This window comes from Cydia amplana, chromosome 2 (genome assembly GCF_948474715.1).
Source record: "Cydia amplana chromosome 2, ilCydAmpl1.1, whole genome shotgun sequence".
Taxonomy (NCBI): Eukaryota; Metazoa; Arthropoda; class Insecta; order Lepidoptera; family Tortricidae; genus Cydia; species Cydia amplana.
Window position 1 is genome coordinate 16,406,295 of NC_086070.1, and position 13,832 is coordinate 16,420,126.

At 41.4% G+C, this 13,832-nt stretch overlaps 1 protein-coding gene across 1 annotated transcript; it reads left to right on the plus strand.

The window, feature by feature from the left end:
* Positions 1–12,975, plus strand: LOC134659096 (beta-1,3-galactosyltransferase 5-like). The gene is made up of 2 exons (XM_063514706.1): positions 1–183; positions 11,200–12,975. The coding sequence occupies exon 2, from the start codon at positions 11,246–11,248 to the stop codon at positions 12,392–12,394; it is 1,149 nt and encodes a 382-aa protein (XP_063370776.1). The 5' UTR covers positions 1–183; positions 11,200–11,245; the 3' UTR covers positions 12,395–12,975.
* Positions 12,976–13,832: the final 857 nt, after the last annotated feature.

Consider the following 13,832-nt stretch of genomic DNA (forward strand, 5'->3'; position numbering starts at 1 on the left):
AGTCAACTGTCACGTCACGTCAATTCATTCGATGGGTGAGTGGCGGAGTAGAGTGCACGGTCAGGGCGCCCGCGGAGCCCGAGTTTCGTGTAGTGAGTGAGAGGAGCAGCGGCCCTATCATGTGTCAACCCCATAAGCCTTAACTTCCTCTTCCGGTACCAACTAAGCCTCAGCACTCGCATGGTAAGTGCACTAAACACCTTTTATTGACGTTCCCTCGAAAGTGCCCTAACAGGTATTCTTAGAAAATTACGAGTATATTAATATTGTCATATTAAGATTCGTGCAGAATTGGTCTGTCAAGTAATAAATTACCCTGTTGGCTGTGTAATTAGTTCATAAAACTCAGAGAAACGCTGATGGCTTAAAGTGGTGTTATACTTATTGTATTAGAATAAGCAGTTTTGTTTTCAATAACACTCCATCCAGTGGCACAGTGGGAATTGCACCTGTCATTGTGTCACAACACGACTTGCACAGTTGTTGCTTGTGCCTGCCCCATTGTGGTTTTGTTATGTTATTATATTTATTGAGTTGTCTGTGTATTGTACAAGCAGTTACACTATTTGGTTTCTTAAGGCTGTCTTGCCACTGTCTGGATGCATTGTTACTACTTATTATCATGCAGATCAGTGGCTGACACAAAACAGTTCAACATTTTATTTATAATCTTCCTTTATTGGTAATCTCATGGTTTATTTATTACGTATGACTCAACAATGGTAGTTTAGCTGTATTTAATTATTTATTTAGCAAAGAGTAAAATGGAGGTTGGATCATTGCAGTTTTGATGCGGTATAGTGGTTTACACGTCTCTTGGGCCCATGATTGGGGCAGTAATGTATCAAATGAAGTAAATGAATGTAAGAAATGGTGTTTATGGATTGAATACATCATAAAAAAAATTGATGGTCCCTGAATAGAGACACTAGTATAATAATAATAGTTCTGGGCTCCTGATTGGTTATCAACACATGTAAAAGAGTTATCGATATTTCAGAAAAACATTACTTTCTTTATAATGTTGAAATTGCTCATTTAATTTTCATAAACCATAATCAAAACACTAAATCAGTTTTTAAAAAACCAAACAGTAAATTTGTTGGGAAGCTATGAGGCAATGGACCAATACACAGGTTCACATGTTAAATCTAAAATCCATCATCTTATATTTGTTTTTAAGTAATAAGAAGCAAATCGTATTCAATAGACAGGAAGAGTGTATTAAATATGAGTATTGGGTAGTGTAGGTATTATATGAGAAATTAGGTATATAAAATGTTTATACTGAATCAGGGATCGGAACGGGTTTTTTACAAAAAACTTGGAAAGAACCATAATTTTCGAATCATTTTATACTCGAAATGTAGGACTCAGTTGTGTTTTTAGGTAACAACTTCATATTATTAGATTGCTCAATTAGAAATGAAATAATTAGCGAAGAACGAAAAAATACCGTTTTCGTTCCCACACAAAAAATACCGGTATCTGATCCCTGTACTGAATGCTATAAAAAATCCCTGACTAGGGAACAAAATAATATTCTCTCTTCCCACAAAATATGGCTCAACTCATAATAATCCTTATTAATAAATAAATTAATCAATATTATAGGACAATTTACACAAAGCAACCTAGTCCCACAGTAAACTCAATAAGGCTTGTGTTGCGGTACTAAAGCCTGTGCCGAAAAAAAACTGTAAATTTCAAACAGTTGTAATTTTATTTCTAAACATGATGATAACGGCTTTCTTAACGCATTTAAATTATCCGTCCTATTATTAAATTATATATTTTAGTGCAAATAATTCTAGTTTTACGCCATGAGACGTTACACCACTGAATAGAAGAGATCACTGAAATTTGGTCTTTTCCAAATGGCAAGAAAATTTTCAACATACTCCATGCTTGCTTTCGATACACTTAAAATAACCTCGTAGATTCGTGCATTTCATAATAACCAACTACTAATTTAGTAATTTGTCTCTTGAACAGAGGTCTCGAAGCGGCAGACCTCTAGGAACAAGTGACCCACCCATCAGAAATATTGTTAATAGAATTTGCGCCCGCCCCCGCATGCCCGTCATATTTATCGTGAAAAATTGGGGTAAATATTCGGCTAAAGTGAAACGAACTATAAACAAAATACATAGTATTTAGATTCGTTTAAAAGTTAGGATAGCTAAAGTAACCGAAAATTTGCGTTATTAATTTCTAGGCCAAGTCAAAAAGCATACAATTTCCTTCGTACAAAAAGTCACATTTTAGTCACATAGACGATGAGCAAAGTAAGACCACCATATACGTCCTGTAGTGCCGTTCTTTCGACTATTAATGGGTTTAAATCGAGAGTGTATTAAAAGAGAAGGATAAAACAGCCAAAAAACTTTGACATATCCAGCATGTGTTGGGATGGTGCAGGCAAATATGAAAAACGGGTCCGTAAGTAGCTGTCGCTGAATGCGCTAGGAAAAAGCTGCCTAAAACTCCTACAGAAAATAGAATAATAATAAAAACTGATAATTATTTAAATTAAAAGTAGCTTTATATTCTAGTAATCCTAAAATCCTTATCAATTGCATCAATTTTTCATTTGAAGATTACCGTTTTTTTTTCGTTACACCCCTTAGACAAGAATATATATTACATTGACATGGAAAACATCCACACCTCTTCACTCAAATACAAACATCCACGACTCTTCACTCGGGTACAAACATCCACGACACTTCACTCAGGTACAAACATCCACGACTCTTCACTCGGGTACAAACATCCACGACTCTTCACTCAGGTACAAACATCCACGACTCTTCACTCGGGTATACAAACATCCACGACTCTTCACTTGGGTATACAAACATCCACGGCTCTTCACTCGGGTACAAACATCCACGACTCTTCACTCAGGTACAAACATTCGTAATAAACACACAAATAAATGCCTATACTAGAATTTGAACCCAGGTCCTTTGTAGTAAAGTATAGATGAGACATAAGTGTAACGTAGGCATTCAGTTTATGATATTTATCCATATATTATGTCATTAAAAGCCTTGTTTTGAAAATAACTAGCTGTTGATAAATAGCTAACTTCCTACATCATCAGTTACCTATTTTTAATTCATGCCGGTCAGTAGGTACACAGTTAAACACCTGTGCAGTCAATAGGTATAATATAACACAGTTGGCTTACTAGAAACGTATTTCAGGCAATATTATAATGACATGCCATAGTAGGTTTAGAGTTACATATATATTTAAGATATCCCATAGAAATATGTAGAAAAGGTATTCATAGATCTTTAGAACCTTGTAGAGACGCCATCAAATACATCGGAGCAGCCAAGGCGCTCACAAATATCTGAACACGCCTTTATTGTCAAGGCGTTAGAGTGCGTGTTCAGATATTTTGACCTCCTCGACCGCTCCGATATATCTGATGGCGACTGTACAAAGTTATATGAATACTTGTTCTACATATACCTACATATTCTCAGGAGTAGTACGAGGGCTGCCCTGAAAATGTTAGGAATTTAAAATAATTAATAAAAGTTCATTGTTTTTCAATGTACCTATTCTCCTTCTTATTTAATGCACTTTTCCATTCATTCAAACTAGTTTTTAAAGCAGTTATTGAAGTCTGCAGTGGGGGTCGACAAATGGCCATTTTGTAAGCGTCGATTTCTTCTTCCGGCGCGGCGTCTGAAAACGTTGACCACGCAACTTGTCCTTGGTTTTCGGGAATGAAAAAAAAATAGTTGGAACTTTAAGTCGGGGCTGTATGGAGGATGCGGATGGTCCAATAATTCGACTTTTTCGCCATCCAGATGATCCAGGTAGTCTTTTATTCTCTAAGCTATGCGAGGGCTGGCATTATCGTAGTGTAGGATGATGCGGCGATTAGGTTTATTTTTTCGCAGATCAGCAAAGACAATGGTTGTAGGGCCAGTGTCCATACAAATCTCTCCATCCTCCTTTCATAGGTATATATTTTTAGTGGCCAAATTATCATAAGTATTTTGTTACACTATTGTCATGGAACCAGCCAAAACAAAAGTACATAATGTAGCCTGTGGTTTATTTGGATTTGGCATATCTAAAGATATGTTTATTCTAGAAATCTAGAACAATTGCAGCGCCACGCGTTTATCCTCACCAGTGCAGCTAGAATTATCAGTATTATCACAATACCTACCTATTTTTATCGCGGCTCAGCCGATGAGGTGCCCTTTAAAAAAAAAGTAATAAATTGGCTTATCGTATGGTTACTAATGACCCTTCTGCGCTTTGTGTTTTATTACAGTTGACAGGCAATGTAGGGTAAACGGGGTGGGGTACCTATGGGTTTCCACGTCCTTATATTACAACCAAATAACATATACTAATCTATGGTTACAACTACGTATAGACTAGAACTTCAGCAAATCGCTCAAACGAATCAAATGTTCGTACAGTTCATATATGCATAGATGTCTTCACCTTAATCCAATCCAATACGATAGTTACGTTTTATGTACCTATGATGTATAATAATCTTTACTATACTTTCATACTCAGCTGACGTTGTCGATGACTATGACGAACTAGAAAATAGTAAAGAGAAATAAAGTATATTTTTAAGTAGATATAGTTTTAAAGTTACAAAACTTCTGTAATAAAGTCTATTTTTATTTTTATGTTATTATTATATGTACTTTCATAAATACAATCGTTCGGGTAACACATTCATTGCCACCCAGCCAAACAAGACAGGCCACAAACACATATTTCGTCATACATATAAAGCTGTAGTAGTGTAGTACCACGATCCCGAATTCCCGACTATAAAGACGTCCGGCCTGGGAACGAAATCATAAAATACCCGATAGTCGGGTTTTCGGCACTGGATACGAGTTAATTTCGATGAGAAAAAAGTTCTGAAAAAATGACAATTTTCTCAAGAAATAAGTAAATCATATCCATACGCTTAAAATTTTTACTTGATCTGAAATTATTTAAACTACAGTTAGGACGACGTAACTGTAGTTTAAATAATTTCAGAAGAATAAATATTTTAAATTCTAATACGTAAGTAATAATTGTACTTACATATAATACTTACATCAGTCGGCCAGTGTTACATTAGGTACAGTCGCCATCAGATATATCGGAGCGGCCAAGGTAGGTGTTCACAAAATCTAAGCACGCACTCTAACGCCTTGACAATAGAGGCGTGTTCAGATATTTGTGAGCACCTTGGACGCTCCGATATATCTGATGGCGACTGTACACCTCCATCTGCAGTTTGTCCTAACCTAACTATGCCTAACACAGGAAAGTCTTGTTTTTAGTCTTCCTCTTCTCAGAGTCTCAATGAAATAAGTAAGTAGTTTCATTAGCATTATAGGCTCGTTATGATAGATCACGTAACACATCGAACGCGGTGTAGTGTAGATCAATCGGTCACGGCGGCGGCACTTTCGACAGCGATATGCTCGGTTTAAGTGTGAGTACAAGAACAGGAACCCTACTCTTCGTTCTCTAGGACTTCATAATTTTATTAGTCTCAGTAAATTTTACTGCTTTTGAATCATAAACGGGATTTCTCATCCTTGTCCTTCTACTCTGACCTCTAAAGGCAAATAACAATCATTAAAAACCTCGCCTTATAGGATGATTCCGTGAATTAATGAAGTGATGATTAAACCTGCGTGACGATGCCCAATCATTTAAATGTGTTATACACGACCGAGATAAAGGTGAAGGCGCTGGGTTTGAAGCGGAAACTTCGCACAGGAGACTATAATATAATTGATGATTGATTGGAATAAAGTTTTTTTCTTTTATAAGCCACGATGGCGGCAAACAAGTAAACGGCGCAAATGATCGAATCGAAGTCATATAACGCTCACGAAACTATTTGTGTTCTCTTTTTAGATTCTACTTATCTAAAGTGTAATCTAGACTTGACTATAAAACTTCTAGTCACTGCCTTCTGGATCTTTGGTGCGGCGCGTGTCAGGTCACGGCGTGATCGCGACCTCAGCTATGTATGTACATAATTACCTCCAATACTAGTTTGAGTGTGATTATATATTTGTACAGCTATTATTGTATAAAGTATAAACCACGATGGTCAACGTAGGTAACGGGACGCCGCCTTCCATTTTCAATTGACAATAAACACGCGATTACTCATAACTTAACATAACTATCTAAAGTAATACAAAATCTACTACAATACTTAATGACTGTACTTAACTAAATTGCCGCTTAATTGATTATTGTATTATGTATTCTGCGCGGTTTCTCAGCAAGTACAATCATTAAGGTGCAAGTACAATCAGCAAGTACAAACTAGGCGACCATATACGAATAGAAAATACCACGCAATCTAGCGATAACCTTATCACGTCTACATCTCTTTCATCTTAAATGCCCGTCATTAACATATGAGTATGTTTTATGAAGTTCGTGGATTTCCCAGTGATGTTCAGTTTGTTGACGCCCATCAAAGAACCCAAACTTCGTAGCTTCGCATAGTGATTCGCACATTCGTGATTCCCTACAACCTACAACTGTCAAATGCATTTGTGAATCCAACACTCTCGCCCTCCGCATTTGTGAATGAATATCTGGAAGCCCTTAACATTCTTGCAAACTTTCACACACAAAATACGGATCTTTAAACGATTGTGAATGGCCCGAGTAAACCTTAAGGGGCCCACTGATTACCAGTCCGCCGGATGGTATCGGCCTGTCAGTTGTTCGGAGCTGTCAACTTTATGTGGCCGATATCGTCCGGCGGACTGGTAATCACGGGCTCCTTTATACAGTCAGAATCTTATACCTTTAAACGAGCAATTCTTGTTTATTTATTTATATGTATATTTATTTATATATTTTATATTTCGGGGATCTCGGAAACGGCTCTAACGATTTCGATGATGCTATATGGGGGTTTTCGGGGACGATAAATCGATCTAGCTAGGTCTTATCTCTGGGAAACGCGCATTTTTGAGTTTTTATAAGTTTTCCGTGCAAAGCTCGGTCTCCCAGATATTTATGCACTAAAAGAGCAAAGTTAGTTTTTGCTGCGAGTGTAAGTGAAAGACACTACGAGTAGGTATAATAGAGTCGTCATCGTAGCGAGTAAAGTACCCTTATTTAAGCTGCCAAGGTGAAAAATACAGGAAAAATAAAATTACGAAACTCCGAGGCACCATCGAAACTCGAAAGTGATTGACATTCGTCACGTGCGTGGGCATGGAGTCCTTTGTCGATAACAGCCTTCGGGGACACGTCACCGACCCATTATCAAATTTACAGTGAAAATATGATAAGGCAATGTAAAATATGCATAAATTACTGTTTTTCGCCATATTCATTTTGATATGATAAAATCTTATCCTGTGCCATAAATTTGTGTTTTATAATACAATAAATAGTTAGTTTAACATACATAAAAAGCACCGATTTTACATATTTAGGAAATACTCAAAATGTTAAATAGTTTTTGCAACATTTTGACGAAACATCGGATGACTATATAGGTATGCAAGATGGCGCGGCGGCAGCAGCGGGCTCACGGGGCTTTGGTATTTGATTTATCAATTGCATACTTATTATAATTATCACCCGCATATTAAAGGTATTTAGGCAGAGGTCAGATCCACTCCATTATTTACTTAGTGTATTAATAGCAGATTAATAGACATCTGACACGCAATTGAGTAGGTAAGAGATTTGTTTATTCTAGCTTGGCGGGATGTTCAGCAAGGCGATTCAATTATAAATTCTGATAAGGTACGAACGAGTACATATTGGTGGTTGTTACGAGTTTATTATGAGCCTGTATCACGCGCTTTCTGCTGCCCCGACGGATGAATACTTATTCGTTTATGAGTACTATGGTTGCTAAACCGGTGAGTTACCATCTGCCTTCTTCCGCGGCCCGTCATGCAGCGTCAGCACGCGTTGCCCAACCCAGTGCTGAGGTGCCGCGGTATGCGCATTCAACCTTACGCAACCATTGTAACGTCTCGCCATTGAGCTCGAGTTGCGACGTCCCTTTAACATGCTACATTAATTGACTCTTTTATCATAGTGCAAATTGTCTATGCGTGGTCTATTGCCTTTGGCCTCTACGAGGCGAGGTAGGGAAACTGCTGCGCGATTGCAACGGTGGTATTAGTATTACTACTGCCTACCTGCACACCTAAAGCCACTTATACATTGTACAGAGTCATTTACTAAGGCTTATGTAAAAATCAGTTCTTAGTACCAGCGTTTAGCTCGGGGACATGTCATTGATAAGATAGTTAATAGGCAAACCCTTGATCTCGCGAAACTTTCGCCACTAAGACTGTGCGTTCTGTCGTGGTACTAGGTAGGTAACATACTGTAAACTCGCACATTTCTATAAGATTTTTGTATAAGTACGTGTGTTCCGTATAGCCCGTCTGTCTGTCCTTATGTCACAGTAATTGACCGAAGCGTAGCGAAGGTCTACGTTTTGACTCGGGCATTTTGCTTTTGCATGTCCGGATGTTCTCCTCTACAGGTCGCAATTATTAACCGATTTTCGTGAAATTTTGTGACCGAATTCTATGACTAAATAAAAAAAATTTGTCGATCCGGTTTTTTGAAATTTTTCAAAATGGCGGAGTTGTGATAGCTCCCGCCTAAACAAATAGTCGTATCGGTATCATAAGAGTTTTTTCTTTTTGAGATATGTCTATAGATTAAATGGCCAAAAATTCAGAAAATTTGTATCGCTGGTTTTGGCGGTATTTAGATATTTAGTTTTTACTTGAGAATGAGTAGCTAAATTTCGTGAGCTTTAGTAAGAACTATAATGGCGTATTTTGCAAACGTTCGCTTTTTTTGTTTGCATCGGGAGGTCCCTGGTTCCATCCCCAGTAATTGTATACTGCTACATAACTTTTTGTATTTTTTTTATACTTAAATTTCGTATTATTAAATTATACAACGGGACTTACTATACCTAATAGGTATAGTACATACCTATATTTTAATATTTTTGCCATACATTTATTCAGTTTTAAGCTCTGCTCGCGAGGTCTACAGCTCACAGAGCCACTAGTTTTATTCTTATTAATGACATGTACGATTATGTAGATGTATTTTGCATGCCGGTACTAATTTTGGTAGTTAATTCCAATATAACTTTAAGGTTTGTCTTGAAAGGAAAAAGTTCAAACATTGTAAAAAAATGTATGATGTACGGAACCCTCGTGGCGCTATTCTAACTTTTTATAAATATCGGCCATATAGAAACTCATAGAGTCGTAGTCGCGCAACACGCCATCTCTCTTGCGCAATTCGCCAGCGACCACGTGTAACATTCTGCGTAAGCTGTTATTACAGTTGAGGAATTATAACTACAGTTTATTTATGGAGATAAATAAGTCAACATTGTTTCCGGTACTTACTACAATCTTTTCTATTTACCGAAAATAAGCGCTACGCAAACAGATCCCGTTGCTTATCAATGTTGCTAACCGTTTGCGACTCATTACATAAATTAGGCAGTCACTCGCAAATAATCTAAGCGCAGACATCAAGGCCCGACTACGTAATTCGATTAAAGAACATTTAATGCACGACTGTTTGCGTTTATATTGCGTGATCGAGGTGTGTGTAAAAGGTGTAAATAAAGGTGATTGCAAGATCGATTGTCCAGTCAGCCCTCATATGCGTCCTTAGTTGTGTTGTCGCGCGCCGCGAGTAGCATCGGGCTCTAGGCAATTAGCATCGCGGAGGCCGCGGGCGGCTGCTCCGGTGTCGAGTGTGCCGACACACGATCCGCCGCCGGAGGCCGTGCCTCCGTATCAATATCCAGTGCACTCTGACTCTGCACTGAATACGGCAAATTTTTATCCCCTAAAATAACCACTATTTTCTTACCCCTAAAAGTCCTCGTCACCTTTGTTCAAGAAGCATCTTGTGAGAGTCCTGATGGAAATTTTCTTGCTTATTACCTACTTAGTTTGATTTTGTATGGATCAATACTAAAGAGATTTAAGATTGCTAATTCGAGGCCACATACTGAGTCACAATTACTTTACAACAAAGCTAGCGGTATTCTACGTAGATATTTTATTATGATATGAGAATATGTTTTCAACAAAAAATACGGCAGTATGCCTCGACAGGTACAAGTGAGGTGCGTCATCCGTCCATACTCGCGCTGTACTCCGACAGCAGTTTACGAGGATATATTTGTGACATTTTCAACCAAAAGGTACCACATTGTCATTTGTCGATAAGGTCGATTTCAAATTGAAGCTCCCTATATGAAAATAGCGCCTTAGGGCTCATTTAGACGGCGCGCGAACTCGTAAAGTGTCATTCAATAGAACTTGCTAACTTTGTAAACAAACCGCCATACTAAAATTGACACTGAATGTCAAATTACTAGTAACTTTTGTTTACATAAATGTGACGTTCCACGGTAAAAGGTACCTTATGGCCGCTGGCGCTTACGTCGCATAGCGCCGCAATAATATTGGAGCGGCGTTAATAATAGCGTAAGCGCCAACCGCCATAAGGTACCTTTACCCGTGGGACGTCACAAATAGTTAGCAAGTTCTATTGAATGACACTTTATACGATTTTAGTTACATTGCGGACCATTGAGGTTACATCAATTCAGCCGACCGATCAAATGACGCAATGTAATGAAACTCGCATGCGAGTTCTCGCACCGTGTAAATGAGCCCTTATTGACAACAGTCAATAAGTACCCTTTTGGTTGAGAATGTCACATTTTATTTCGTAGGGTTTCCTAATTTTTTTCTGTTACAATTATCAATCGGTGCCACAGACAATCCAACCTCTAGACATAGCATAGTCGCGCTACCCCCTCTGCCACGCATACGGTAGCGTTACTCCATCTTCGAGTCAATCCCGTGCCGTGATTGGTCCGTGTCTTTGAACGGACCAATCACGGCACGGGATTCGCTCACCTCGTCCCCCCGCACCCCCGTATTTTTGGCAGCATCGGTTTCATGAAATGAAAGAATTGGCTGAAGCTCAGTCTAGAGGTTGGATTGTCAGTGATCGGTGGCACAGCTGTTCAAATATTCACCTTGAAAATTTCGCCAATGAGTTATTGCGACTAACTAGTGTTCATGTGCATTATTTACCTACATATTTCGGAGTTGTTACATACGGTGTGTTTATTTATTTCAGGTGTGCCGGTGTCCCCGCGCCCCCACTCGCGGCCCTTGAGCGCACCATGGGCGTGCTGGGCGCGCTGGGCGTGCGGCGCGCGCCCGCCGCCGCGCTGCTGGCGCTGGCCGCGCTGCTGCTGCTGCTGCTGGCGCGTCTGCCGCCGGGCGCGCCCCAGCGCCGCCCGCAGCCCGCCGCGCTGCCCGCCCGGCTCAACCGCACCGCCGTGCCCGTACACTCGACCCCCAACTCTACTGCGCAGCAAGCGCCGGCTTCCGAAGCGCAGCCGCCTCGACCTCCGCCCGATAAAACTGAGCTCGTGAAAGGCAAAAAGGCCGCCGCCGAAAAGGAGAAGAAACCTCAAACCGAGGGCCCGCTCCCGCCGGGCGCGGTGCTGACCCGCGATCTGTACGTAGCGGGGCACACGCGGCCGCACCCCGAGCTGTGCCCCGCGCTGGGCGCGCGGCTGCGGCTCGTGATCTTGGTGTCGTCCGCCCCGTCGCACGCGGCGGCGCGCGAGGCGGTGCGGCTCACGTGGGGGCACGCAGCGCAGCGCACCGACGTGGCGTTGGGATTCGTGCTGGGCGCGTCGCCGCCGCAGTACCGGGCGGCCCTGGACCGTGAGGACGCGCTTTACGGCGACATCATCGAGGGCCGCTCCGTCGACAGCTACTCGAACCTGACGCTCAAGACGCTGTCGATGCTCGAATGGGTCGACACGTATTGCCCGCGCGCGCCGCGGCTTCTCAAGACGGACGACGACATGTTCATCAACGTGAACAAGCTGTTGCTCTTCGCGGAAGCGCCCGGCCGACGGAACGCCACGAATACCGTGTGGGGCAAAGTAGCGCGGCGCTCGCGACCGGCCCGGGCGCCGCGCTCCAAGTATTTCGTGCCGCCGGCGCAGTACCCGGGCAGCGTGTTCCCGGACTTCGCGACGGGCCCCGCGTACTTGGTGACGGCGGACGCGGTGCCGCGGCTGCTGCGCGCGGCGCCGGCGGCGCGCTACCTGCGGCTGGAGGACGTGTTCGTGACGGGCGTGCTGGCCTCGCGGCTCGGCGTGCGCCGCGTGCACGCGCCAGAGTTCTACAACAAGAAGGTGGCGCCGCACCCGTGCGCCGTGCAGCGCGGCGTCGCCATCCACATGGTGCGCTACCACGAGCAGTTCGACCTGTGGCGCAAGCTGCTCGACGGCAAGACCAAGTGCGCCAGCTAGCCCCCACGCCGACCCTGAACCGAACTAAATCGACGTCAACTTCGTCAGACAGTCGAGCACACGTCTAGTTGCCAATGTGAAGAAAGTGATCAAATGAGTCGAACTAATTTATATTTTTTTATTTTGCTTTTTTACAAAGTGTCCGGTGCGTGTGGGCGCCGGCGCCGGACGCGGCGCGTCGACGCGCCTTGACGCGCCGCGCCCGCGCGCTCACTTGTGTCAGTGTTAGTGTAAGTAGCTAATGTACTTAGATATACGTATTTAAAAGTAAGCATATGGACGCATAAATATGTACCTATAAGATTGAATGTTGTATTTTGTCGAATTTTATTCCAATTCTAATTTTAGACTGACCTGTTGTTAGGAATCTCGTTTTATGTGTAGAGAAGAGAGGGAAGGAATTGATGAACCGGGAATACTCAGCGTTGTGATCGCGATCGGAGATCTGCCATGTTGTGTTGTGATTGTGACGTCTCTGCCATCGGCTGCTATATTTTGTGAATAGTTTACGCCGCGACGGCGGTGCTCCCGAGCCGCCAGGTGTACATAGTCACGTTACATATTAAACGTATACTGTCACAGTTGGCATTTTATTTCATTACATCCTGTAGGTAATTAGCTTAAAAAATAAGAAATAAAATAATAGTATTTTATGCAACCGTTGTTTAAGAGAGGTAAAAAAAGGCGAGTGGCGTGAGTAACAATTTGAGGCGAAGCCGAAAATTGTTAATAAAGACGCCACGAGTATTTTTTGACTCGGTTAAACAACGTTGCATACAATACTTTTTCTACGACCAAGCACTTTGAAATAAAATTGTAAATTTAACGAATATTTTTCATTCAAGAAGTAGCAAAGAATGTAGGGTACGTGCGGGAAAAGAATGAATGAAATAAAAAAAACATGTCTATGGTTCACTCATCTATCAGAGATGACAATTAAAATTAGGTTGGCAACAATGTATTTCATATAATATTTTTTAAGTGGTGATTACACGAAGTATCGTAAAAGTGCCAAAAAGATACTGCGTCTATGCACAAATACTTTTTTGGGGAATAGACTAAAGACTTGACAACTATAAGATAGGGGTTTAAAGGTGTGTGCACGACCCTTTAAGTGACAAATAAAAGTACGGGGGTAGAAAAAAATAATAATAACAAAGCTATATAGATGATGGTGCCAAAGAGCAGGTAAATCACCATTTAGTTATGCCACTATATTTTAAGAGCGTTTATGAATAACGTCATAAACTTACTATATATACGAGGCGGTCTAGCATGACTTGCGTTGTCGCCCGCGAGTCCATACTTGAAGTCGCGCTAGATGTATGGAGTAGCGTGCGAGAACGCAACTCATGCTAGACCGCCAGGTACACAATCAATGCATGGACCCTTGGTATTGTACAGGTGTATAACAAGGATGCATTGTCAAATGTACTGT